Genomic DNA, 27,359 nt, shown 5'->3' on the forward strand with positions numbered 1-27,359 from the left:
GGATAGAGACTTCTAATGAGGTAAAAAGGGAATGCATCAGGTGTCTAACTTGTAAATACCGATATTGGGAATTGCCTGGGAGATTAAATTTAGCAGCTATGGTGGCGTATGGGAGAAGGACTCTGGAGTGTGCGTCTACTATGTCAGCAAAGCAAAAGAGTTTCCTGTCAAACCACGCTTTAGTCGCTGTACCCTGCATACCGTCCGGCATTCTGGGATTAAAAAGAAAAGAAGTCAATGGAGAGTGTTCAGATTTAAGTGGAAACTTCTTGACACAACAGTCCCATATCCTCTTCGTAAAGGCTATAGGGCCCAGAGTATTTGGGTCAGGCTTATTAGATGAGGTGCCCCAAAGGTAAGAGTTAGGGTGTATTGGGGCAAGCCATAACTTCTCTATTTCCATCCATCTAGAGAAGGCACTGCGATTAGACCATGCAGGGATGTGACATAAGTGTGCTGCCCAATAGTACTTAGTAATATCAGGGACCCCCAGGCCTCCTCTCAGTTTACTGTCAAATAATGTTGTTTTCTTGATTCTATGTCTCTTATGGGCCCAAACAAATTGAAGTATACTAGACTGAATGTTGCGCAATTCTTTGTATGGTACACACACTGGAAGGGTCTCAAACAGGTAAAGGAGCTTTGGCAGAACAGACATTTTGACTGCAGAGATTCTTCCAAACAGAGACAATGGGAGCTTGTTCCAATTGAGCAGGAGCCTTTTTATCTCAGTAAATAAACTAGGATAGTTCTGCTGATACAAAAGCTTATACTTAGATGTTAATTGTATCCCAAGGTATGTCAAGGATATGTTTTTCCATTTATAGTTGTAGTTTCCCTGTAAGGAGGAGACCCGCACCTGTGGAATATTAAGAGGCAGAGCTTCCGTTTTGTTCTGATTGACCTTATACCCTGACAACCTTCCAAATTGTAGTAACAAGGAATGCAAATTCGGGAGGGTGATATGTGGTTGGGACAAGATCAATAAAACATCATCCGCATATAGAGATAGCTTAAACTCCTTATCTCGTACCATTACTCCATGTATATTAGGGTCATTGCGAATAGCAGCAGCCAATGGTTCAATACACATGACAAAGAGAAGGGGGGACAAAGGGCATCCCTGACGAGTGCCGTTGTGTATTTGAAAGGGTTGAGATGTGGCATAAGGAAGCTTGACCGAAGCTGAGGGGCATGAATATAGACTTTTCAGGGCAGTAATAAATGGACCTGAAATTCCAAATTGATGCAATGTTTCGAACATGAATGGCCACCCCAGACGGTCAAACGCCTTCTCCGCATCCAAACTAAGAAGGAGTGCTTCACTCTCTGTCTTATTAACAACCTCTACTAAGTCAATGATCTTCCTAGTATTGTCCCCTCCCTGTCTACATGGGACAAAACCCACCTGGTCTTTATGTATTACGTGAGGAAGTAGAACTGAAAGGCGTAGAGCTAGTAGTTTAGTGAAGATTTTCAAATCAGCATTAAGGAGTGCTATGGGCCTATAGTTGGCACATTCCATAGCATCCTTCCCAGGTTTGGGTATAAGCGTAATATATGAATGTAACATACTTGTGGGTATAGGGGAGTCCGTGAGGAAGCTATTAAATAATTTAACTAAATAGGGGGTAAGTCGATCCGCAAATGCCTTGTAGTAGAAGTATGTCAGGCCGTCTGGACCCGGTGATTTTCCATTAGGAAGTAATTTAAGCACCTCTCCTACCTCTTCACACGTGATTTCTTTATTCAGTGTGTTTACAGCATTCTTAGTAAGGGTAGGCAGCTTACACTGCTCAAGAAAGGGGTGGATTAGCTCCCTCTGTTTTCCTGGGTCTGTAGGAAGGGTGCCGGGCAAAGAATACAATCTTGACAAATAATCCTGAAAAATCTTTGCAACTTTAGTGGGGTCATATAACGTATTCCCTCCCGAATCTCTCAAGGCATAAACGGATGAGTTCCCCCTCTCCTCCCTAAGTTGGCGGGCTAAAAGAGAGTGAGATTTATTTCCTTTGTCATAGTATTTATGCCTGCTATAGAGTAGTAATTTTTCTGTTATATTGACCTCTAGGTCCTTCAGTTGGGCACGAGTCTTTACTATACCTCTAAGGGTACGTATTGATGGGTTAAGGGTCATCCTATTTTCTAAGTCTCTGAGACTTTTAAGGAGCTGATCTCTCTGATATAATCTATCTTTTTTGATGCAGGAGCTTAAAGCTATGCATTGCCCTCTAAAGACGGCCTTATGGGCTTCCCAGATAGTAGAAAAATTGGGCACTGACCCCTCATTGTTCTCAAAGTATTCCATCAATCCTGCTTCCAGTTTGTCTCTGTAGGAAGTTCTCTTGAGGAGGGACTCATTGAGCCTCCAGTGGCAGACTCTTGTACGTTGGGTTGTCTGATCTAGGGTGAGAGTCATTGGCGCGTGGTCTGACCACGTTATTGCACCAATATCCACTTTGCTCGTCCATCTAAGGGCCTGAATGTTGCCAAAGAAGAAATCGATCCTGGTGTGTGTACCATGAGGGGGAGAGTAGAAGGTAAAGGTTTTTTCTGAGGGATGTTTAACTCGCCACAAATCAAATAAGGCAAACCTGCGGATCAGTCTTCGAAAGGCAGCTGTCAATTTACGTTGAGACAGGCTCGACAATTGATTGTTAATGGTCAACCTGTCTAAAGAGTCAGAGAAAATAGTGTTAAAATCTCCACCCACTATCCACACTGAGGGGGGAAGGCGTGTTAATTTGAGGAATACCCGGTTCAAAAAAAGGATCTGGGAGGTGTTAGGGGCATAAATGTTACACAAAAGGATTGCAACTTCCTTATATGTCCCTTGTAGGATAAGGTATCTACCCTGTGGGTCTGCCAGGGAGGTAGTAACTTGAATGGGACAGGTCCTTGATATCAAGATCGCCACACCGGCTTTTTTCCTTTCCTGAGAGGCTAAAAAAATCGTAGGGTAAAGGTGTTTGGCGAAATTGCAGTTCCCGTTGAGATTCAAGTGCGTTTCCTGCAAGAAAACAACATCAGCTCGCTGGGTCCGCATCTCACCTAATGCCATTCGCCTCTTAATGTTTGAGTTTAAACCCTTAACATTTAGTGTTAAAATTTTAACCATATTTTAAGTTATAGTGGTATAAAGCAAAATTAGCATTACATACAAAGGCTAACCGGGTATTGCCCATCTCAAACTTGCCTGACGGCCCATGATGGATGGCTCTCAATGGGGTACAAAAGATTCCCTCACCACAATCAGGGTAAACACATAAGGAATGGTAAAAGACAATGACAAAACACATAACATATAAAGCATAACATTTACATGTGATAAATGTTACCGGTGAGGAGTGAAGCCGCAGGCAAAAGCCTTCACCTCCGCTTCCGTCCTCCCCGGTCAAGGTCAAAGAAGAAAAAATTGGCATAATTTAAAACTTTACCAATATCTAAACCCTAACCTCCTATACCAACTCTTCCGTAGGAGGAACCAGGGTAACTCTAACCCTTAAAGGGAGTTTGTGGCTATGGACACACTGCTATCACAGTCAGTGTCTAAAGCTAGATTCTAAACATCTAAGAGAGGGGAGCATTCGGTTCTCACCGCCCTAGTAGCAAACCAATGCAAATGATATGAGGAATCGTAACCAGATATATCAATATCAGAAAAGAAAAAAGAAAGTGAACAACTAGTTATGAAATAAAAGACCAACCAAAGTCCTTATAATAAATCAGGGAGGGCATGAAGCCACCCCCCAAGGGGGGGACTACAGCCTGAAACCAGAGACTCAAACTCAAGGCTCCTGTTCCTAGAAGAAAGAAAAAATAAAATTGTCTTCTCAGGTCGGAGCCGGTCGTGCCTTAGGCCGTGATGAGGGAGAACCCCCCTTAGAGTCCACTTGTTGCCAGATCGGACGGGGTGGATTGGATGGCATCTCTAATTCCCAGTCTACCAGGGAGGGCGAAGGGATTCCCAGGTCAGTGCAGAAGGCTGGGAGGTCCTGAGTAGAGCGTAGCACAGCCGTACGACCATCTTTTGAGGCTATGAGGGCAAACGGGAACCCCCAGCGGTATCGGATGCCCTTATCTTTTAGGGATGCAAGTAGTGGCTGCAGATGTCTCCTTTTCTGTAAGGTGATCCAAGATAGATCAGGGAATAATTGGATCCGAGTCCCTTTATATTCAATTCCCTCCGAAGTGCGGGCTTTGGCCATGATAGACTCTTTTAGTTGGAAGTCATGGACACAGCAAATAATATCACGAGAGTAATTTTGAGGCCCCCTGGGGCATAATGCTCTATGTGCTCTGTCCAATTTTATCCTTTGAGTTGTAGGGCGCTCCAGTACAGTGTTGAATATGGTTTCAAGTATGGCATGGACGTCTTCATTACCTGTAGCCTCAGGGACGCCTCTCACTCGGATATTATTACGGCGCCCTCTGTTGTCTAGGTCCTCCAGATGTTTGTTAGTTTCACTCAGAGCCCGAGCATAAGAGGTCACGTTCTTTTGTAATTTGATGATGTACTGTCTAGTGGTATCGTGATCCCTTTCCACCGAGTCCACTCTATCTGCTAGTAGCCCAACATCTTGGCGGATTGAGTTAATCTCTGACTTACAGGTTTCTTTTACTTCCGAGATCAGGGATCTGAAGTCTTCCTTGGTAAGAAGGAGATCCAGATACTTTTTTAATTTTCTGTGGTCAAAATGGTGTTCCATATCTCCCGGCTCAGATTCTGATGGGGAGTCGCGTGACCCTCCTCCGTCTTCCTGTTGAGACACCAAAGCAGACAGCGAAGGCGTAGAGTCTAGGTCCATATCCACGGAACCCGACCGCGTAGTTTTATTTTTCGCTTGATTGCTTTTATGGGTTGATTGTTGTCGTGACTTTGGTAGCATGGGGTCACTCACAGCACAGTCTCTTTTAGTAAGAAACTTGTCTAGAGGGGTCACAAACGACTGCCCCCCTTTCAATCTATATGACTAGCTTGGACCTCTTCTCCTCCTCACCCCAGCCAGATCGTCACCTGGTCTGTACAATATATTATGTCGCCTTTCAATATTGTTTATAGATGTAAGACCGTTAAATTTATAGTTGTTCACTTATGTCCTCTATCTGGGCGGTAAGACAAGCCCCCCTCTACTCAGACATTATACAGGGGTGTATATCTCTTTCATGGCTCCGTTCCGTGAAAATCTCTTTGCAGCAAGCTATTATTCCAATGTCCACAAGATGGCAGCAGAGTACAGTGCAGAAAGTGAGGGATTTTTCTATATAGAGAAAAGGCAGGCTCTGAAAAGACAATTCTGCAGCACTGCCCCGAATTTTCTTCCTTCTCCCTTCTTTACTTATATCATGTAAGAGGGAACCGTAGCACCCCTCTCCCTGTACTGCCACAGGATCAGACTTGAGTCAGGGGTTAACTCTTCAGATGTTATAAGGGCACTGGATGTTATCAGATCTCAGGGCTTACTTTCTTCTCTGGAGGTCTTAGCTTTCCCTCTTCCCCCTCCCCTCCAGGGAAACCAACCTCAGACTCCTCCACACCCGTGTGCAGCCCCTGTGCTTATCAGAGCAATGCGACTCGTGCTGCGGGGGTGAGGGTTAATTTACAGCCCTAGTGGGTAATGGTGCTCTAGTGCGTGGCACTGGCTTTAGAGCCAGGGGGTGTATGCGTCCTAGGACCAGCCAGTTACCCGGCTGGTTGTCGCCCCTATACACGGGGGATTTCCACTCACCAGCCTCCTCTCTCTTGCCGTTCGCCTGTCACTTCACTGCCTGCCTCCAGCCGGCTCTCTCTCAGGCCCGACAGTCACCAGGCGTCTCCCCCTCACTGTGTCCGGCTCGTGCTCCCACTCCGCTCCAGCGTCTCTCCCTCCTCCAGGCCGGGTAAGTGTCTGCTTCTCCTCCGCTTTGGGACTTCTGGGTATCCCTTCCTCCCTTGTGTTCTTCCCGGATTTTCAAGCCTCTGCTCCCTCTTTACCCGTCGGCTCTCCTTCCTCTGGGCAGTTTTCACCGCGCTCCTGGTCTCAGCGTCTGCAGCGTGGTCCCAGGCCTCCCTTGAGAATGATGTCTGCTGGGATTCAGGTAGGGTCCTGTCCCACAATACTCGTCTCTTGGGGTCCGCTGGCTCTCAGGGACGGTATATGGAGGCTTCAGATGGATCTAAGTCGGGCAGGAGCTCAGATGTCTCTGGATGTCTCAGAGCTCTGTCAGATACGTCCTCCTGCATCGGCGGCCATTTTGGACTCCAAAATATAACTGTTCTTTAAACATCAAACTTACCATTGATAGGCTAATTAAAATCATATGAGTTTACGTTCAAATTAATCAGCAGTTAGACTTATTTTGGCCCTTTTTTTAACAGTGTATGCAATAAATCATGGCGTAGCATTATTTTGAATGTTGCATCCTCTTTTTTTGTCTGCCAAGTTGTAATTTAATTTCTGCCTTTTTGTTGCTTTTCTGTATAAAACGTGTATGATTTTACATTATTATTATTATTTATTATTATAGCGCCATTTATTCCATGGCGCTTTACAAGTGAAAGAGGGTATACGTACAACAATCATTAACAGTACAAAACAGACTGGTGGAGGAGAGAGGACCCTGCTCGCGAGGGCTCACAGTCTACAGGAAATGGGTGAGGGTACAATAGGTGAGGGCTGGTTGCGCAGTGGTGTACTGGACTGAGGGTTATTGTAGGTTGTAGGCTTGTTGGAAGAGATGGGTCTTGAGGTTCCTCTTGAAGCTTTCCACGGTAGGGGAGAGTCTGATATGCTGAGGTAGAGCGTTCCAGAGTATGGGAGGCACGGGAGAAATCTTTTACGCGATTGTGGGAAGAGGAGATAAGAGAGGAGTAGAGAAGGAGATCTTGTGAGGATCTGAGGTTGCGTGCAGGTAGGTACCGGGAGACTAGGTCACAGATGTAGGGAGGAGACAAGTTGTGCATGGCTTTGTATGTCATGGTTAATGTTTTGAACTAGAGTCGTTGGGCGATGGGAAGCCAGTGAAGGGATTGGCAGAGTGGCGAGGCTGGGGAATAGCGAGGGGAGAGGTGGATTAAGCGGGCTGCAGAGTTTAGAATAGATTGGAGGGGTGCAAGAGTGTTGGAAGGGAGGCCAGAGAGCAGGAGGTTGCAGTAGTCGAGGCGGGAGATGATGAGGGCATGCACTAATGTTTTTGCTGATATCTATATATACATATATAGAATGATCCCAAAAATCTCTAATCTTTTCAAGTGAATTTAATGTGACCTTTTCTAAACTTTTAATATACTTGTCCAATTGTTCAATGCTCCAGTACTTTAAGCATAACTTGCTGTTTTCTAACAAGAAGATAAATGGCAACATTCACAACAGGTGTTAATCCATGAATCGCTCAATAAATTTTGGGGTTAATTAGAATTGGTATCTAAACAGTCATCCTCATCATGCTATTCACATTTTGACATCATGAGACCACCAACAACATCAAGATGACACTAATAATTGATCAATAGTACCTCGCAATTGCGATGCTTCAAGCAGGATGTTCTCAGGCGGAAGTGGCCACTGAGCTTAGTGTGTCACATAGTGTCATCAACAGGTAACTACAAACAGACTGGAAGAACAGAAAGGCATAGAATTGGACATCCTTTGACCACATCCCACACTGATGACTGCTTTTTTGTGAACAATGTCCTTCGGAACCTGATGATGAATGCCACACAACTCCAAGCACATTTAAGCGAGGTGAGAAGCACTCAAGTGTCACTTCAGACCATTCGTTTATCATCATTTTACATCAGCGTGGTCTGCATGCTAGATGACCTGCAAGGGTACCTGATCACATCACCAGGCACAGGCATATTTTTGCTGGACAATGGACCAGTGGGCCTTAGTGCTCTTCACTGATGAAAGTTGATTCACACTGAGCAAAAATGATGGCCACCAACGATGTTGGAGACTTCAAGGAGAGCTCTATGCATCAGCGTTATCACCAGATGAGCCTATGGTGGTGGTACAGTGCGGGCAAGTGTGTGTAGTCAATACAGAACTTCCCTACACTTTGTGAATGATACAGTGACAATCCCCTACTACTTGAATAACTAACATCATTGATCCAGTCATTGTGCCTCTGCATGAACAAGACAATCCTAATTTCATCTTCATGGAAGATAATGATTAAATTCATCGAGGTCGCATCATTAGGGAATGTCTGCTGGAGATTGCGGTACCTCAAATGGAGTGGCCTGCACTTTCTCCAGACTGGAATACCATAGAAAACTTATGGAATCAGCGACTCGTAACTCTATACCCAATCTATACTATAATGACCTGAGGTCAGCCAATAACGCCACTTGTGAACAGCATGAAACGTCGTTGTCAAGTTGTAATTGATACTCAAGACCACATGACCATATTTGAAGCAGCTATTTTACATAGTATACTTACTATTTACTGGTGCGACTAATGGATGGCTGCTAAACACTGAGCTGCTGCTGTATTCTTTTGTCTATATACAGTTAGGTCCAGAAATATTTGGACAGTGACACAATTTTCGCGAGTTGGGCTCTGCATGCCACCACATTGGATTTGAAATGAAACCTCTACAACAGAATTCAAGTGCAGATTGTAACGTTTAATTTGAAGGTTTGAACAAAAATATCTGATAGAAATTGTAGGAATTGTACACATTTCTTTACAAACACTCCACATTTTAGGAGGTCAAAAGTAATTGGACAAATAAACCAAACCCAAACAAAATATTTTTATTTTCAATATTTTGTTGCGAATCCTTTGGGGGCAATCACTGCCTTAAGTCTGGAACCCATGGACATCACCAAACGCTGGGTTTCCTCCTTCTTAATGCTTTGCCAGGCCTTTACAGCCGCAGCCTTCAGGTCTTGCTTGTTTGTGGGTCTTTCCGTCTTAAGTCTGGATTTGAGCAAGTGAAATGCATGCTCAATTGGATTAAGATAGGTGTGAGTAACCCCAGCCCCCAGCTATGCCTAAGGGGAGACCTAAAAAAACTGGCACTCCAGCCAAACTGACAGACTTCTACCCCCGGGATAGGGATCTCTCCTCACCAAGCAAGATGGCGCTGGCTTCCCACTCAGCTTCTTCCCACTCCTCACAAGGAGATACAGGCTGCTTGAGAGGCTGCACAGCCATTCATCTGACAGAGGAAACAATGCAAGCTCTGCTGAAAACGCTGAGGGCTTCCCTGCAGGCTGATCTCAGAGAAATAGTAAGAGAGCTGAAGGAAGAGATCAGGTCTCTGGGTGATCGCACAGAGCATGTAGAAACTAAAATGGCTGAACTTGCAACATCACATAACAATCTGATAGATGCTAACACAGCTTTGGAAAAGGAGGTGGAGGTACTAAAACTTAAAATCAGTGATATAGAGGACAGATCCCAAAGAAATAACCTAAAAATCAGAGGGATTCCCTCATCAGTAGCAGATAAAGACCTCCAGGAATACTTCCACAAGTTTCTGCAGCTTATACTCCCTGGATGGGACACCAGAGACCTGATAGTGGACAGGATTCATAGAGTCCCTAAATCCAAAGGCATAGATCCAGCTCTGCCTAAAGATGCCCTGGCTAGACTTCATTTCTATAAAACAAAAGAAGCTGTGCTGCACACACTGAGGAGAAATCCAGCCCTGCCAGACACTTTCATGGGACTAAAAATCTTCCCAGATCTTTCTGCTGCAACTCTTAATAAAAGAAGAGAATTTGCCCACCTTTCTAAACTCCTTAGATATCAAGACATCAAGTACAAGTGGGGTTTTCCGGTGAAGATGATAATTTTCAAAGATGGAGGCACTCACATATGTCATACTCCTTCTCAGCTGGGCAAATTGCTGGATGACTGGGGAATAGCCCACCCACCAAACCCAGGTGGGTAGGAGAATCATAGAGGCCCTCCAGACAGGATTAACCCTGAATGGTCAGTAGCTTAGCTGGGACTCCTTCCTGCTTATGGCACCTGCTGTCCCTGCTCCTGTGACACGGGATGTCACGTAGCCCCCCTGATGTTCTCGCCTATGGCGAGCAGTTATACACCGGACACCCTACTCGGGGCAAACCGGTGTTGTTGGAATTTTTTTGTTTTTGTTCCTCTTCTCACAAATGTTCCTTAATTTTTTCTGGAAATTTCTCTCAATTCCTTGCTGGTCTAGCCCCTCTCATCCCTGATGGCGTTCCTAGGAATTCAAACCCCCCTGCGGCTCCAATATGAGAATTAAGATATTGTCTATTAATGTGAACGGACTCAACTCCCCAGCAAAAAGGTCAATGATGTGGAGAGAGGTGAAGGCATCTAACTGTGATATAGCGTGCATTCAGGAGACCCACCTTCTTTCCACAGATAATAAACGGCTACTTCATCCAAGGTTCCAACACACCTTTTTTGCTAATGACTCAAAAAAAAGAGGAGGAGTGGCCATTTTAATAAAGAACTCAGTGGCCTTTAAATTGATAAATGTCAGTTATGGAGCGGATGGAAGATATATTATTTTGTCTTGTTATATCAACAGCGTCCCTTATACCTTGGCAACGGTCTACTCCCCAAATTCATCACAATTGACCTTTGCTAGGAAATTTTTCCAAGCATTCAAAGATACTGCCACAGGGGCGGAAATCATCTGTGGAGACTTTAATATACCTGTAATACGCTCCATGGATTGCTCCAACACCAGCATCCCACATGCTAAGGAACTTAAGCATCTCATCAATGAATTCCATTTTCATGACATCTGGAGATATTTGCACGCATCACAAAGAGACTATACATTCTTCTCTTCCAGGCATCGCTCATACAGTAGAATTGATTTTTTTTTGGTCGACAGCAAATCTATAAGTAATTGTGTGGCAGCTGATATTGGTTTAATTACTTGAACAGATCATGCGCCGATCTCTTTGTCTGTTCAGGGTAGCATTAATGTTCAAAATTCCCCTAGGTGGAGACTGAATACCAGCTTGCTTGGTAGGCAGAAGGTACATGATGAAGTAGAGTCAGTGTTAACAGAATATTTTAAACTTAATAATAATGGGGAAATTTCTGACGAGACCCTGTGGGCTGCTCATAAAGCAGTAGTCAGAGGGCAGCTCATAAAAATAGCCTCCATCCAAAAAAGGAAAAAAGACGCAGATATTAAATATATATTAACCTGTATTCATCACCTTGAATCCCTGAATAAAGCCAAAGCATCCCCTAACTTGACTAAAGAAATTGTAACCCATAGATTCCAACTAAGATCCCTACTCCTGCAAAAATACGAACATAATCTTAAAAAAAATAGATCGACATTTTATGCTATGGGGGATAGAGCGGGGTCCTTATTGGCAAGAAGGACGAAAAAACGTGAGATCCAATCTAAAATAGAATTCCTTAGGGACCCAAACGGAACAATCACTAGACATCCCATTGAAATAGCAGAAGCATTTGCGAAATACTATGAGGCCCTGTATAATCTAAAATATGATTCCAATACGTCACAGCCGACTCAAGTGGATATACAGGGTTTCCTAGACACCCTGGATCTTCCCCGGGTCTCAGATGAGCAATTAGAGGAACTTAATCTTCCCTTTACTACACATGAAAACCTAGGTGCCATCAAAATGACTAAGTCTAACTCTGCCCCGGGCCCCGATGGGCTGCCATACGAATATTACAAACAATTTACATCCACTCTGTCCCCCTTTATGTCAAAAACCTTCAATTTTTGGCAAAATAAAGGGTCAATTTCCCCAGACAACTTAGAAGCGATTATTATCACGCTACCCAAGCCAGGGAAACCTGCAGACACCCCGGGTAATTTTAGGCCCATTTCACTCCTAAATTGTGATGTTAAAATTTATGCCAAACTAGTGGCAGATAGACTTCATAAAGTGATCCCGACCTTAGTGGCTCCAGACCAAGTTGGGTTTGTAACAGGGAGGCAATCTAAGGATGGCACCAGACGGATGCTTGACTTGATTGGCCTGGTGGAGATATCGGGTGAACCCAGTGCATTCCTGTCTCTTGATGCTGAAAAAACCTTTGACAGGGTGCACTGGGGATACCTGGAGAGAGTTCTAACAAAATTCGGGTTCTTGGGGAAAATCAAGTCATCCATTCTAGCCCTCTACTCTTACCCAAATGCGTCAGTGTTGGCATCGGGGTTTCTGTCATCTAAATTTCAAATAAGTAATGGCACCCGCCAGGGGTGTCCATTGTCTCCCGCTATTTTTGCTTTAGTGGTAGAACCTCTGGCGGAAGCTATACGAAAAAACATAGCCATTTCTGGTATAAGAGTTGGGGAATTTGAACATAAACTTGGTTTATACGCAGACGATGTGATAATTTCCTGTTCTAACGTTGCAGTGTCGATTCCAGCAGTGGTGAACACATTATCAAACTTTTCTAAAGTGTCGTATTATAAGCTTAATGCGGCAAAGTCTTTGATACTGCCGTTTAATGTACCGGTGGAGGCCAGGAGTGCGCTGGAGGGGGCCTTTCAATTCAAATGGTGCGACAGGGGGATACCTTATTTGGGTATTAAGCTGACACCATCGCAGATGTTAATTAAAGAAAATTTGGAACCTCTGATCCAAAATTTAGAAAAGGAATTGGGAAGGTATGAAAAAATATCATTGTCCTGGATGGCCATGATACAGTCCTTTAAAATGGTTTTCTTACCCAAAATATTGTATGTGCTCAGATGCCTTCCCATCAAAATTTCTCACAAAACCCTGATGAAACTTCAATCATTGACTAACAAATTTGTCTGGGGTAATAAAAGGGCTAGGGTCGCAGGTAAAGTGTTATACCCCCCATATGACTTAGGGGGATTGGGCACCCCAAACATATCGGCATATTATAAAGCCTTACTAATTGAATCACTAAAGGAATGGTGGCGTCCAGGTAATTCACATAGATGGGCTCAGATTGAAAATTTCCTGTCCCGCCAGGGCTCGGTCAGAAGAATGATGGAAGCAGAATATTTGAGCCGTTCACGGTTCTCCCCGTGTGTTCCCACCATGTCAGCCTCCCTGGAGGTCTGGCGAAATGACTTGATTCATAAGATTCAGATTCCTCTTTCAGAGATTTCCCTCAAGTCGTTGGAATCTCAAATCCCCTTTTTGAATCTGGCCAGGTGGGAGGGATCGGGCATTACAGTGCTGGCGGATCTATACTCTGATTTGGGTGTTAACCCCTTTAATGAAATAGTACGGGAACACCCCTCTTTAAAGGGCTGTTTCTATCAACACATCCAAATTAGACATTTTCTGGCCTCTAAATTTTCTCCAAAGTCGAATCCTCTGTTACCTACAACAAAGGCTTTGGTATTTAAAGGGAACCTGTCATCAGAAATTTCGCCCAAAAGCTAAAAGATTCCCCCTCTGCAGCTCCTGGGCTGCATTCTAGGAAGGTCCCTGTTATTATTGTGCCCCATGTGAGACCAAAATAAAGCCTTTATAAAGTTCTACCTTTTTGTATGCAGCTTCTGTAAATCTGACACGGGGGCGGGCTCTCTGCCGTCCGTTATTTTGCCCCCTGGTCCTGTACGCCGCCCCCATCGCTCCTTTCCATATCTGATGCACCGCCCACTGCTCCAGCCATCCCCGTGCATGCCCAGTGCCAGTCTCACAGGACTGAGCAGTGTGACTGCTGGTGATGTGTGCGCAGGCAAGTGATTATGGACGGGGCTGTGACTGTTATCAGCAAGTACCCGGCCATAATCTCTTGAGCGCGCAAACCTCTCCAGCGTCACACTGAGCTCAGTGTAGATGCTAGACTGTATGGGCTGCTTCCAGGGATGACGTCCCTTTGTCATGTGATAGGGGCGTGTTCGAAATACTATCACATGACAAAGGGACGTCATCCCTGGAAGCAGCCCATACAGTCTAGCATCTACACTGAGCTCAGTGTGACGCTGGAGAGGTTTGCGCGCTCAAGAGATTATGGCCGGGTACTTGCTGATAACAGTCACAGCCCCGTCCATAATCACTTGCCTGCGCACACATCACCAGCAGTCACAGTGCTCAGTCCTGTGAGACTGGCACTGGGCATGCACGGGGATGGCTGGAGCAGTGGGCGGTGCATCAGATATGGAAAGGAGCGATGGGGGCGGCATACAGGACCAGGAGGCAGAATAACGGACGGCAGAGAGCCCGCCCCCGTGTCAGATTTACAGAAGCTGCATACAAAAAGGTAGAACTTTATAAAGGCTTTATTTTGGTCTCACATGGGGCACAATAATAACAGGGACCTTCCTAGAATGCAGCCCAGGAGCTGCAGAGGGGGAATCTTTTAGCTTTTGGGCGAAATTTCTGATGACAGGTTCCCTTTAAAAAGATAATTAAATCCAAAGGTATCTCCTCGACATACAAATGGCTCAATAACCCCCCTGAAGAGCAAAAATCTCCTTATATGAATAAATGGGACGTGGAGTTGAGTGTCTCTACCTCTCCTTCAAACTGGCACTCGGCATCAGCAAATATCCAAAAATATTCCAAGTGTATAAATCATCTGGAGCAACTGAAAAAAGTACACCTGCGATGGTATCGGTCCCCAGCCAACTTAGCACAGTTCCTCCCAAATTATTCGCCACATTGTTGGAAGGGCTGCCTCCAAAGGGGTACTCTTGGTCACTGCTGGTGGGCTTGTCCCAAGGTTTTCTCGTTCTGGTTGGAGGTGTTTGGCCTGATGGGTGAGCTGACAGGCAATCCTATTAATCCGAATCCAGGTCTGGCAGTGCTAAACGTGGGTATAGAGGAGTTCTCTTGGGAATCCAGGGGTTTATTAGTTCACATTCTAGTAGCTGCCAGATATTGCATAAGTTTGCACTGGAAATCCCCAAAGACGCCTACATTAGTTGAACTATATAACCGAATTAATCTCCAATGCCAATACGAGTTCTGTCTGGCTCACTCCATCCGCGCCAAAAACAAAATACTTCAGATTTGGGACACGTGGCTAAACTCTGTATATGCATCCCCTGTCAGGCATCTGTCTCCAGGGCAAACTGTTGATAATTAAAAATGGGTCAAATAGGGTCAAAAGAGTGTTACGCAGGGAGTTCACCCATACCACATGTCAATATTCAAGGTGTTTAAATCTCTGTTGTTGTTACTGCTCGGGCTACCCCGAAACGCCATCCAATTCCCTCCCTCCCCCCTTCCCCTCCCTGGTTGCTTCCTTGCAACCATCCATGGTTCTCCCCCTCTCCCCCCCTCTCTCTCCCCTCCCTTTTCTTATCTTCCTTTCTTACTCTCTGGTTATGGTTGTTTGGATTGCTCGTTTTGATTAACCTAAAAAAAGTTGCAACTTGCATCAGACATGATTGGTGGTGGTGTGACAGGAAATGTGAATCATAATCAAAGGTGATACTACCACATGTTACAGCGTTGTTTTCTTTGTGTATTATTGCCAATGTTACCTGAATTTCTCCTTTTTGTAATGTAACTTCCTACAATAAAAAAAATTGAATGGAAAAAAAAAAAAAAAATTGGGTTAAGATCTGGTGATTGACTTGGCCATTGCAGAATGTTCCACTTTTTTGCACTCATGAACTCCTGGGTAGCTTTGGCTGTATGCTTGGGGTCATTGTCCATCTGTACTATGAAGCGCCGTCCGATCAACTTTGCGGCATTTGGCTGAATCTGGGCTGAAAGTATATCCCGGTACACTTCAGAATTCATCCAGCTACTCTTGTCTGCTGTTATGTCATCAATAAACACAAGTGACCCAGTGCCATTGAAAGCCATGCATGCCCATGCCATCACGTTGCCTCCACCATGTTTTACAGAGGATGTGGTGTGCCTTGGATCATGTGCCGTTCCCTTTCTTCTCCAAACTTTTTTCTTCCCATCATTCTGGTGCAGGTTGATCTTTGTCTCATCTGTCCATAGAATACTTTTCCAGAACTGAGCTGGCTTCATGAGGTGTTTTTCAGCAAATTTAACTCTGGCCTGTCTATTTTTGGAATTGATGAATGGTGTTGCATCTAGATGTGAACCCTTTGTATTTACTTTCATGGAGTCTTCTCTTTACTGTTGACTTAGAGACAGATACACCTACTTCACTGAGAGTGTTCTGAACTTCAGTTGATGTTGTGAACGGGTTCTTCTTCACCAAAGAAAGTATGCAGCGATCATCCACCACTGTTGTCATCTGTGGACGCCCAGGCCTTTTTGAGTTCCCAAGCTCACCAGTCAATTCCTTTTTTCTCAGAATGTACCCGACTGTTGATTTTGCTACTCCAAGCATGACTGCTATCTCTCTGATGGATTTTTTCTTTTTTTTCAGCCTCAGGATGTTCTGCTTCACCTCAATTGAGAGTTCCTTAGACCGCATGTTGTCTGGTCACAGCAACAGCTTCCAAATGCAAAACCACACACCTGTAATCAACCCCAGACCTTTTAACTACTTCATTGATTACAGGTTAACGAGGGAGACGCCTTCAGAGTTAATTGCAGCCCTTAGAGTCACTTGTCCAATTACTTTTGGTCCCTTGAAAAAGAGGAGGCTATGCATTACAGAGCTATGATTCCTAAACCCTTTCTCCGATTTGGATGTGAAAACTCTCATATTGCAGCTGGGAGTGTGCACTTTCAGCCCATATTATATATATAATTGTATTTCTGAACATGTTTTTGTAAACAGCTAAAATAACAAAACTTGTGTCACTGTCCAAATATTTCTGGACCTAACTGTATTATGTAGTCATAGCAGTTTGCACCTGTTCACACTTGTTTTATTCTGTTAGGAAAGGTTGATCAGTTTTTCCCATCAGCCTAAGGCTATGTTGACACATAGCATTTTTGCAGCTTTTTTTTTAGTTTTATGCAAATTAAAAGCGTAACTTACAGTACCGGCAACCCTATGGGATTCTGGAAAACTCATGCACGTGATTGCTTTTCTTTCCTGAATGAAAATAGAAAACTGCTGCATTTTCTTAAACAAGCAGCATATCAATTCTTTCAGCGTGTTTTCACCATTAAAAGCAATGAAAGTTCAAAAATGCAACAGCCGTGTTTTTGCTGCTTTTGTGATGAATGAAACTAACTTTATTTAAACATGTAGTGTAGACAAATGACGCACCAAAAATGCAGCTAAACCTGCTTTTTGGAAGCAGCTTTTTTACTGCCAAGAGTGCAGGTTCTTCTGCAGAAAAAAACCTCAACAAAAACACAACGTGTGAACATAGCCTAAGGCTATGTGCCCACGGAGAAAGTGTCCTGTGGTTATATCTGCAGGACATTCTGCAGGAGCTCACAGAAAAATGCAGCACAACTTTGTCTATTTACATGCGGCGGATGTATTGCGGAATGTGCTGCGGATATGGCGCGGGCATTCTGCATTGAGGATATAGTACCATGGCTTCGGCACTGTATCCTCAATGCAGAACAGGTGCTGAGTGATCGGGGAGTTCTTACTTACCTCCATCACGCAGCACTTCACTTTCTGGCTACCGTGTCTGTCCGCATCTGCACTGTGCAGGAGGTGGGCGGGCCTGAACTAGCTCTGGCTGTCACATGACCAGAGCTCGTGCAGGCCCCCCCACCTCCTCCTTCCTGCTCCTGTGCACCGAGGGAAAGTGACTCTGGTGTCTGCTATCAAGGCAGGTAAGTATGGGATCAAGGCAGATTTCCGCAGGTAATTCCGCAGGAAAATTGACATGCAGTTATGTGCGGCTACAGGACATCCGCAGCATATTCCGCAGCCGCACATACTGCAGCATGGACACAGCACTCCCCATGTCCCATAGAGTAACATGGACTGTCTGTACTTGCTGAAAACAGCGGATTTATCTGGAAAATTTGGATAAATCCGCAGGTTTTTTGCGACAGAATCCGCAGGAGCAAGCTCCCGTGGGCACATCGCCTAAGGCTGTTTTTATGAAGTGACTGATCATACTTGCCCATTAAAGTTGTAGGATTTTAGACTGGGAGGGGCATATTTGATAAGTATTAGCTTTAGAGTCTCATCAAAGAAATGTCACCTTGTCATGGCTGGTGGGCTCACATGAATCAGCCAGTTTATGCATTTAAGAACCCTTACAACGAATAGTTTTGGTTTTTTCCATTAAATATGTATATATGTGCATGTAGTGTACTGTGAGTGTATTAATATACTCACCTACAGGCACTTTCTCCGGGATCCAGCACCGTTCTGCTCTGCTTTTCAGTTACGTCACCCCAATTCCAACTAGCAGGCTCAAGCATAGAACTCTTTTACAGTGTAAAAGCCATTTCCAAGTCATGCAGAGTGTAGTGTTTTACCGTTGACAGTCTGCAGAGTGGTGACCACTAAAGAGGAGCAGAAAGGCACTGGATCCTGGAGAGTGGTGGTGAGTATATTAATAAACACTATATGCACATGTACACTCATTTAATTAAATAAATAACTGTTCATGGGAGGCCTACTTTAAGTACATAGATTTTCTAAGTATATATAGCAGTAACTCAGTGTAAATTTCAGATATTCAATGTTTGCATACATCTTAGCACACACAGTGCTGCTGTATTTTCTTTTATATAAAACACATATCTGTCCCCAAACATTTCACTAAACCGTTCTATCAGAAGATATTTTACATGATGTACTTAAAAATATTCCAGGGTGCCGATAATGGATGGATGCTTGTTTTTTTTTTTTCTCACTACTGCAGTGATTTTGTGAATTTTACTAAACTGCAGAATTCTGATGTGATTTTGCAGAAATTGTAATAGGTGCTATATAGCTCCGCCATAATAATTTTATAATAATACTTTATATAGCGTTCCAACATATTTCACAGCACTTCATAATTACTGTGAATATATCATAGTATAAATGTTGTACAGTATATAGTAATCCAATTCCACTTTTCATTCTTCTGAGGTTAAGTGTCACGTCTCTACAGGAGTCGACTTCTGCTTCAATCACCACACGCCGACGCCGCGTCGCCACTGTGGGCGGCACTGGGGATGAGGGAGCAGTCAGTGGCTCTGCTGGGCGCAGGCTCCGCTCATCTATTAGGCTGGGTTTCACTAGGACCTGCAGTACTACTGGTTGACTGTGGTGTTGTGTGCCTTCCGGCTGGAGTAGCTACCTTTTCAGCTTGGGCCAATTGGAAGGCACCACACCCCTCTTATGCTTTCTCCCTTCTGCTGGCAGGTGCCAAATATAGTATTGTAATCCCTGCTAGACTCTGGTTCCTTGCTGTTTGTTTGTATTCCTGTATATTGACCTTAGCTTAACTACCTGACCACTCTTCTGCCTGCCGTTCCTGTACTTCGCTGCTAGCTCCGGTTTTGACCCTTAGCCTGATATCTGACCATTCTCCCTCCTGACGATTTTTGTCCCTGTTCTACCTTCTGGATTTGACCCTGCCTGGTTACTGCTCTTCTCAGGACTGCAGTCTTCTGCAGGCAGTGATCACCTGGGCCCTGTCATAATTCCAAATCCCTGTATAGGGGATAAAGGGTTGTGGGGTCCAGATTCCTGCTTTGTGGGCGGTTGCCTCTATTCAACTGTTTCACCAATCCTGAGTCCGTGGCTCCAGGCAGGCGTCACATTAAGTACATGATTGTATTAAAAATTGTCGGTTTTTCATCCGTATTGTCACTTGTATGCCGTTTTTTTTTACATTGACCACTAAAAAATTATCCAATGCCAAATAGAGTTCCTATGTTAATAATTGCAGTGGATTAATGAGAAGCAATCCATTGTTCTATGGATTGTGGCTGTATTTCTTTAGTTCTTTTTTACGCACCCATTGAAAGTATAGGTAAGTCTAATCTGAATAACGGATGAATGAAGGACATGTTGCATTTTTTTCCCCCACACAGATTGTTCGTCCATGAACAAACATTGATTAACATTGGTCTGTGTGAGGCTCCTTTTCAACACTGACAGTACTCGGACTGAAAATACATTCATGTGAACGTCCAGGAAAAGAGAAAAGGTTTTCAGCTCTTGGATTCAGACTAAGAGTGCTAGACACTCGAAACGCGTACCATGTTTCACTAGCATATGGTTTTTATTATGTAGAACCTGCTAGAATTTTTCAAGAATTTTCAATAAACGGGAATTTTAACATATCTTCGGACTTGGATGCTGGATTTCTCCTTCTTATTCATGTGAACGTACCTTTGCGCCAAGTTAAGAATAGTGATGAGCGAGCACTGACATGCTCGAGTGCTCGGTATTTTGTAATAAGCAGTTGGATGTTCGGATGGATGCGACTAGAGCATATGGTTCATTGGCACAGTAAATAACTGTTCCACAACTCAAACACTGCAGTGAAGAAAGCTCAGGAATCATGTAGAATCCAATAGATTTCTTTCCTCTTCCCAGAGTGCAGGGTTAGACCTAAGCTGTCACATGTCTGGACAGTTTATTTATACGTTACTGTCAGTTTTCAAGGACAACAGTCAGAATAATGAACACAGCAATGTAAATGGATGGAGAAAGACGTGATGTAACTGAAACTCTGCTCGACTTCTCTTGAACAGTTATTCAATATTTATGTGCTGTGATTTAACTGTGAACTATTGAAATGTACCTTTTCCCTAGACAGTATGACCTTCCTGTCTGCCCTCACATTCAGAGTATTCAGGTGACATTACTATGTAGTGTCAGCTGCTGCCAGTGTAACATAAAAAGTGTTCAAGTAAAATGGCAGAACTGTCTTTAGTGAATCCCAATCAAATCTGATATGCATTTAACATTAAAATGGAAAAAGCATGGTTGCCTTGGTACGTCCGTCTCGTACCCTCCCCTCACACAGCTACAATGCTGTATTACAGGAGGGGATATTGTAAGTATAAATCTGTTGTGCCAGCATAGCTTTATCTCTGGAACCTGTCCATTCTATTTTAGTTACATACCCCACAGACTGTTTCTTCTACATAGCCACGTAATGCAAGTATTAGGCCATGTGCGTTTTGCATGCGTTTACGCAGCGCTTTGCACTGCAGCGTAAATGCATCCGTTCTGCGTCCCCAGCAAAGTCTATGTAATTTGTGCAAATTCCATGCGCAGGTTGCGTTTTAGAACGCAGCGATTTGCATGCTAAAATTTGTGGCCGAATCACTGTGTTCTAAAAAGCAACATGTCACTTCTTTTGTGCGTGTTGGATGCTTTTCCCACTGTCTATGGCAGAGCAAGCATCTAGAAAACATCCATTCCGCATTCAAAATGCTTCCAAAACGCAGCTTTTCGACAACGTTTTGAAACGCACATGCAGTGACAAAACGCTGCGGAATACTTGTCACGGCAGAACGCAGACGTGCGCACATACCCTTAACCTTAGTATTGCTTAGAATCGTATAATTAGGCTTAATGTATTGCCTAACATTCGTACTTTTATAGAAAATTACACAAAACATACAATATAAAGATCGTTAGAAAATTGAAGAAATAATGTTAACACTTTCTAAATTTCACACAAAAAAAAATTAAATTTACTTTACTTTTAGCAATATTACATTACACAAATATTCTTCTTCAAGGTTTCTCGCGTGTTCAGCTGCATCTACTGCGTGTCTTCTGCACAAACATAGCCTATCTTCGCACGATAATCCATACAGATTGGGTTCTTACATTCCACACACTGTAGAGCTGTTCTTCTTGTCATTTTTCCTTGGAAGTTTACCAGCTTGTCATTGGTTTATCTAATGACCATTCACAGCTATTTATTTATTTTTTACCTTTGATAAATTTGGTTTCTGCTCCATTATCTCTCACATCGCAGTCTTCATCTTCTTCATAGTCACTATCATCCAAATCTGTAAAGTACTTTTGCATGACCGCTTAAAAAATAATATGCTTCAAAATACCTTACCTGTAACCAGTTATTGGGGTCTCATAAATCCAATTATTAGATTTCAGGAAAACTATATACAGTGTGTCCACCACAGTGGTGTCTAGGTATAGTAAAGTAGCCATGCGCTATACAATGAAACCACCTATAGCGCCACCAGGCGGAAAACAACGAAATTAGCATTTTTATCTCGAAAACAGAGCGAGATAGAGGAAAAAAAGTGAATTAAAAAATTGTAGGGCATCAATTCAATACGAATCAACATCTTGCATACAGAAATGCTATGATATGAAACCCATGATCCCCCAAAACATTGAATGCTGGTCACATATATGGCGCTCATTTAACTTTGATGCTCAAAGTGGCCACAGTCAGCTGCAATGCACATCTGGACTCTGGACAGCATACTGTATCTTGCTACACGTTGTGCAATATGGTAGGTGACACGTTTGCACAAGCATCTGTGATAAGTCGTTGTTGGTCCTGCAATGTTGGTGGAGGGGTCGCATACACCTGCTGTTTGATGTGACCTCACATAAAGAAGTCCAATGGGGTCAGGTCAGGTGGGCCACTCCATGCAGCCACCTTACGCAATGACTTGTAGGAAGGTCTCCATGAGGTATCACTTCACGTCCGCAGCCTTGTGAGTTTTACACGTTCTAATCATAGCATTTCTGTATGCAAGGGGTCGATTCGTATTGAATTGATTATGCCCTACAACTTTGTAATTCACTTTCTCTATCTTGTTCCGTTTTCGAGATAAAAATGCTAACTCTGTTTTTTTCCACCAGGTGGCGCTATAGGTGGTTTCATTGCGTAGCGCATGGCTACTTTACTATTCCTAGACACCACTTCTATGCCTGTAGCTGCCACCATTCTCAAGTTAATGGTGGTGGACAGGATATGGGTGGACACACTGTATATGAAAAATTTCTAACACCACAACACCCTTCAACAATAAATTCTCACAAGGAACCAGCCTCATGCTATGCAATATGCACAAAGAATATAAAAACAAAGTGTTATTTCCTGACCGCATTAACAATGTTTTAGGGTAAAATAAATAAATAAATAGATTTTTGTATCCTTGGATCCTGATCTACAATATAGGTGTTGGGCAGGCTGGGTGCTGATCATTTTGACTGTTCTTTTTCATGACTGTGTTTTTTCTTTTCTTCACAGGGGTGCATTGGAAGCCTATGTACAGTCAGTCAAAGCCAGAGAAGGGAAGGAATTTGCCACTGTGTATCCAGTAATGGTCCAGCTTCTTCAGAAGGCAATGTCATCTCTACAATAACAACACTGTCCAAATTATTCTAGTGATTAGTTTACAAGCCATTACCAGAATGTAGATTAAAGGGTCATTCCCATCTTCATAGATAAATATTGTCCTGCAGTGCTAGTAAAAACAAGAACTTTTCTCAAATTACTGCTTGTTAAATATCAAGCCTTCCTTGAGATATTAACACCACCTCTTGTTTACACCTCATCACTTAGGAGATAGAACCACCACTGCTGTCTGGCTTGTAAGCACTGTACATCAGTGCTTACAGATGATATCCGGGATTAGGAGGTAATTGTGTACTCCAGCAATCTTCACTAGCTTCAAAACAGCACTTACAGGCTCAATAGAAAAAAAAAAGCTTGTAAGCACTAAGCATAGTCTGTTATCTTGAAGCAGTGGTCAGCCTCCAAACACGTTGTAAACAAGTGTTAATATCTCAAGAATTACTAAAAAATGTAGCAAGCAAATTGAAAAATTGCTTGCATGTACAAGCACTATCCAAAAATATCCATTGATGAAGAATGTATTAACTCTGTTTTTTGAGATGTTGAAAAACCTGGAGTTTTTCCACTTCAGGAAACTCTTGTGTTTGGAGAGTTTTTCTTTTCCTGAAGTGGTTTTGAAGAATTTTCAGAGTGAGTTTGTTTTTTTGCAGCTTTTTCATAGGACAGTATCTAGTTTGGAGAGGGTTCCTTCAGGATCGTTTTCAAAGAAGTGAAAAGATTTCTTTAGTAGGAAAAAAAAAAGCTCCAAAACTTCTCATATAAATATAGTCATTTTGTCCTACTAATAAATTGGGAGGGCTTTCCAAGACTTTTTGAAGAGGATTTTGGAGAGTTTCTGCTCCAAAAACTCCTGAAGAAAAAACAGTCTCAGAGTGAACATAGACTAAGGGAGTTATGGTGTCATTTGAAATGAGGTCTGGAAAGTTCTAGAAACCAAATCCTTGTTATAAAGGTTGTAGTATGCCACCGATGGTCCCAGCTCTGCAGCTAAGTAAGGTCTATTCTGATGTGTCGAAAAAAGAAAAAATTCAGCTCACCCGTATATGTATTCGCTCAGTTCAGATGGGATGCAGGCAGTCCACCAGACAGGCAGGTCCGTAAGGCAAAATAGGAGTAAGACGGGACTCAGCACCAGTTCCAGGGTAGAAAAATTTATATCCAACGAAAAAATATATAAAATATAGAAACTTTATTCAAAAAGTTAAAAATCCAAAGAAAACATCATCGATTCCATGAAGGTATCATGGCTTAATACCTTCATGGAATCGATTTTTTCTTTATATTTTTAACTTTTTGAATAAAGTTTCTATATTTTATATATTTTTCCATTGGATATATATTTTTCTACCCTGTAACTGGTGCTGAGTCCCGTCTTACTCCTTCTACTATTCTGATGTGTGGTTCACACATACTGTAATAATTTGCACAACCCTGGGGAGTGTAGACACGATGAGCATATTTTGTAGTATGCCTATCATTAATCTTACCATCTAGCCTGAATGAACTCCCATGATGACTCAATAAATCTAATTACTAATCATTTTACTTTAAGAAAAAATAGGTAATATCACAATAGTGGAGAATACCTTCATACATTGCATTTATCCTCTTACAGATGAAATCGTACTTTTTGGTGGTCTAGCTATTATTTTTCACATGTGTTTTGGCACCCCCTGGTGTTCTATTTTTTTCCTCTTTGCAAATTTGGGACTGGTGTTAATGATTAAGAAATTGTAATTCTTTGAGAATAATTTAATAAAACAATTTGTTCACTTAAACTTGGGTTGTGTGTAATTTGGTGCAACAACATCAAGAATTGCACACACGACCATTTCAACAACATTTATTTGAAATATACAAGAATATAGTGTGCAAAAATTACTGGGGCAATATGATGCTGACAAACTGTATATTACAGCCGTGATTCAGGAGCCATGACTTCCACACATCACAGTCATACAGCTGCAATACAAAACAACAATATATGCATCTGAATATTCCGACAGACACAAGAAAAAGTAAAGTGCAAGTGTTGCACCAGAGTTAAGTGCAAAGTCACCCCCCCATCATAAATGACATTTTTCATAGCAAAATAAAATCTATCTGTAGATTCTGTAGCAACCTAAATCACTAAATCTTACGCTTCAACACCTTGGCATTTGGAGGGGTATGTAGGAAATTGCTGGCCCCTCAGTCTATAAGGAAGCTAATGATCCACCTGCCAAAAATATAAATGGAGCTCAGTGGCAATGAATAGTCAGTTAGTGCTCATGCACCTTGCATTAACATATCACGTCAGAAACATACACATTCTAACGTAGAGATAATTACATTTGTGCAATACATATTAATAAGCAGTAGGGTCGATAAACAGCAGTTATATGTTCTATAAATTCCCATTTTTTTTTTATTAACCTGGTTGTTTTAAAAACAATATGCTGATACACTCCTCATGTAGCACCACAGGATATCGATTTTTCAAGCCTATATTACCTGATATATAATTTTTTTTTCAAAAATAAGGCAATTTGGTTTAGAATATTGATATTTTTGCATATGTAATGCTATATTTAAAACAAGAAAACCTTTAATCATGTCAGATAATTTCTGTGACATTGCTGCTAGTAGGGTCTGGTCGCACATTCACAACATTGTGATGTCAGACTTTCTTCTTCCATCCAGTCGAACAGCATGTTCCGACACACAATATCCCACTACATTCATATTTAATGTTGCTGTGAGCCCTGAAAATCAAAATTTCAGAATTAATCATCCATAATTAGTATCTCTTGTCAGACTGTGCTATAATAAGAACACCAAAAAAAGTTTCTTCCTGAAATGTTTTCAGACTAGATTTTGGAAGTTTTTTGAAAATACTGCTGGATATTTTCTTACTAGGCTGATAGTGTGGGTACCATAACTGAATACATGCCAACCATACTATTATGTAAACACACCATACTGAATAAATGATGAGTGTTTGGGAGCTTATACGGAATATGTCCTTCTGAAAATGGTTTCTGATCTGCAAGCAAGAACTGATCAGACTGATAAAACACACCTATTATACGCTATGAGCCTGTTTACATGTCTTTTTGCAAACACTGCCTGTACAAAAATCACAAAGACATATGTTATTTACCGGCATTGTGGAGGTAAAGTACTAATACAAGTCTATGGGTCTGTGAAAATCACAGACAGGACGTGGTTCATGGATGGCATCAGTGTACAGTCATTGTGCTGTCCATGAATAACAATATAAGAGCTCATTCAGACGACCGTTCTGTCTGTCCTGTTCAGTTCCTGTTTTTTTGCGGACCTACTGTGTAGGATCAGATGGCACACGGAAGCACTTCTGTGTGCATCCGTTTCTACAAAAAACCACATTGGATGCCGTATGTCCGTTTTGTTATTATGTAACATGTCCTATTCTGTTCCGTAATAACGGACCGTGACTCAATACAAGTCAATGGGTCCACAAAATCCCCATGCCCGCCGCGTTCTCACAAAAAGTCTCGCGAGCGGCCCAAGACTGTGACTAGTGGTGAGGTCACCGGTCGCTCGCAATACTTCGCTTGTGAACGCGGCGGACAATGGAAGTCAGTGATGAAAGCTGACGTCAGAAGTGCAGTGGACATCACCCAGGTAACGGTAAAGCTTACCTCATGACGTCGGTGCTCGTCATCTCCAGCAGTGACCTGGCCTGACCTAATGATGTTAGCTCAGGTCACTGCACTGCTCTCCCAGCCAATGGGGAACATTCTGTTATTCATTGACTGGGACAGTGAGTATGGATTGTCGTGGGACCCCCTTACTGGATTGCGCCGAACCCGGATTTGTTTTTTATTTTCAATAAATTGGTGAAAGAGGGAATGTTTTGGGGAGTATTTTTTCAAATATAAATTTTTGTCTCTTTGTTTTTTTAATTACTGACTGGGTTGTGATGACGTGTATCTGATAGACGCCGTGACATCACTAACCCCCCCGGGCTTGATGGCAGGTGACATTACACAGCTGGTATCAATCCCATATATTACCCCGTTTGCCATCGCACTAGAGCATTCGGGATGAGCCGGGTAAACTACCGGGACTGTCGCATTTAATGGATGCGGCAATTTGGGCTGGCTGCTGACTGATATTTTTTAGGCTGGGGGCTCCCAACAATGTGGGTCTCCCCAGCCTGAGAATACCAGCCAGCATCTGTGAGGCTTTATCTTGGCTAGTATCAAAATTGGGGGGACTGCATGCAGTTTTTTTTTTGTTGTTTTTTTTTTTTTAAATTATTTATTGTA

At 42.8% G+C, this 27,359-nt stretch overlaps 2 protein-coding genes across 2 annotated transcripts in view; one reads left to right on the forward strand and one right to left on the reverse strand.

The window, feature by feature from the left end:
• Positions 1-24,845, forward strand: part of COG5 (component of oligomeric golgi complex 5) — a 664,814-nt gene extending 639,969 nt beyond the window's left edge. The window contains exon 19 of the mRNA XM_075343478.1: positions 22,960-24,845. Within this exon, the coding sequence (XP_075199593.1) occupies positions 22,960-23,074 (115 nt within the window). The 3' untranslated portion in view covers positions 23,075-24,845. The remainder of the gene's footprint in view (positions 1-22,959) is intronic.
• A 55-nt stretch (positions 24,846-24,900) lies between these two features.
• The window catches only part of HBP1 (HMG-box transcription factor 1), a 41,540-nt gene continuing 39,081 nt past the window's right edge, over positions 24,901-27,359 (reverse strand). Inside the window, exon 11 of the mRNA XM_075342566.1 lies at positions 24,901-25,811. Coding sequence (XP_075198681.1) covers positions 25,794-25,811 — 18 coding nt within the window. The 3' untranslated portion in view covers positions 24,901-25,793. The remainder of the gene's footprint in view (positions 25,812-27,359) is intronic.

This window comes from Anomaloglossus baeobatrachus, chromosome 4 (genome assembly GCF_048569485.1).
Source record: "Anomaloglossus baeobatrachus isolate aAnoBae1 chromosome 4, aAnoBae1.hap1, whole genome shotgun sequence".
Classification (NCBI taxonomy): domain Eukaryota; kingdom Metazoa; phylum Chordata; class Amphibia; order Anura; family Aromobatidae; genus Anomaloglossus; species Anomaloglossus baeobatrachus.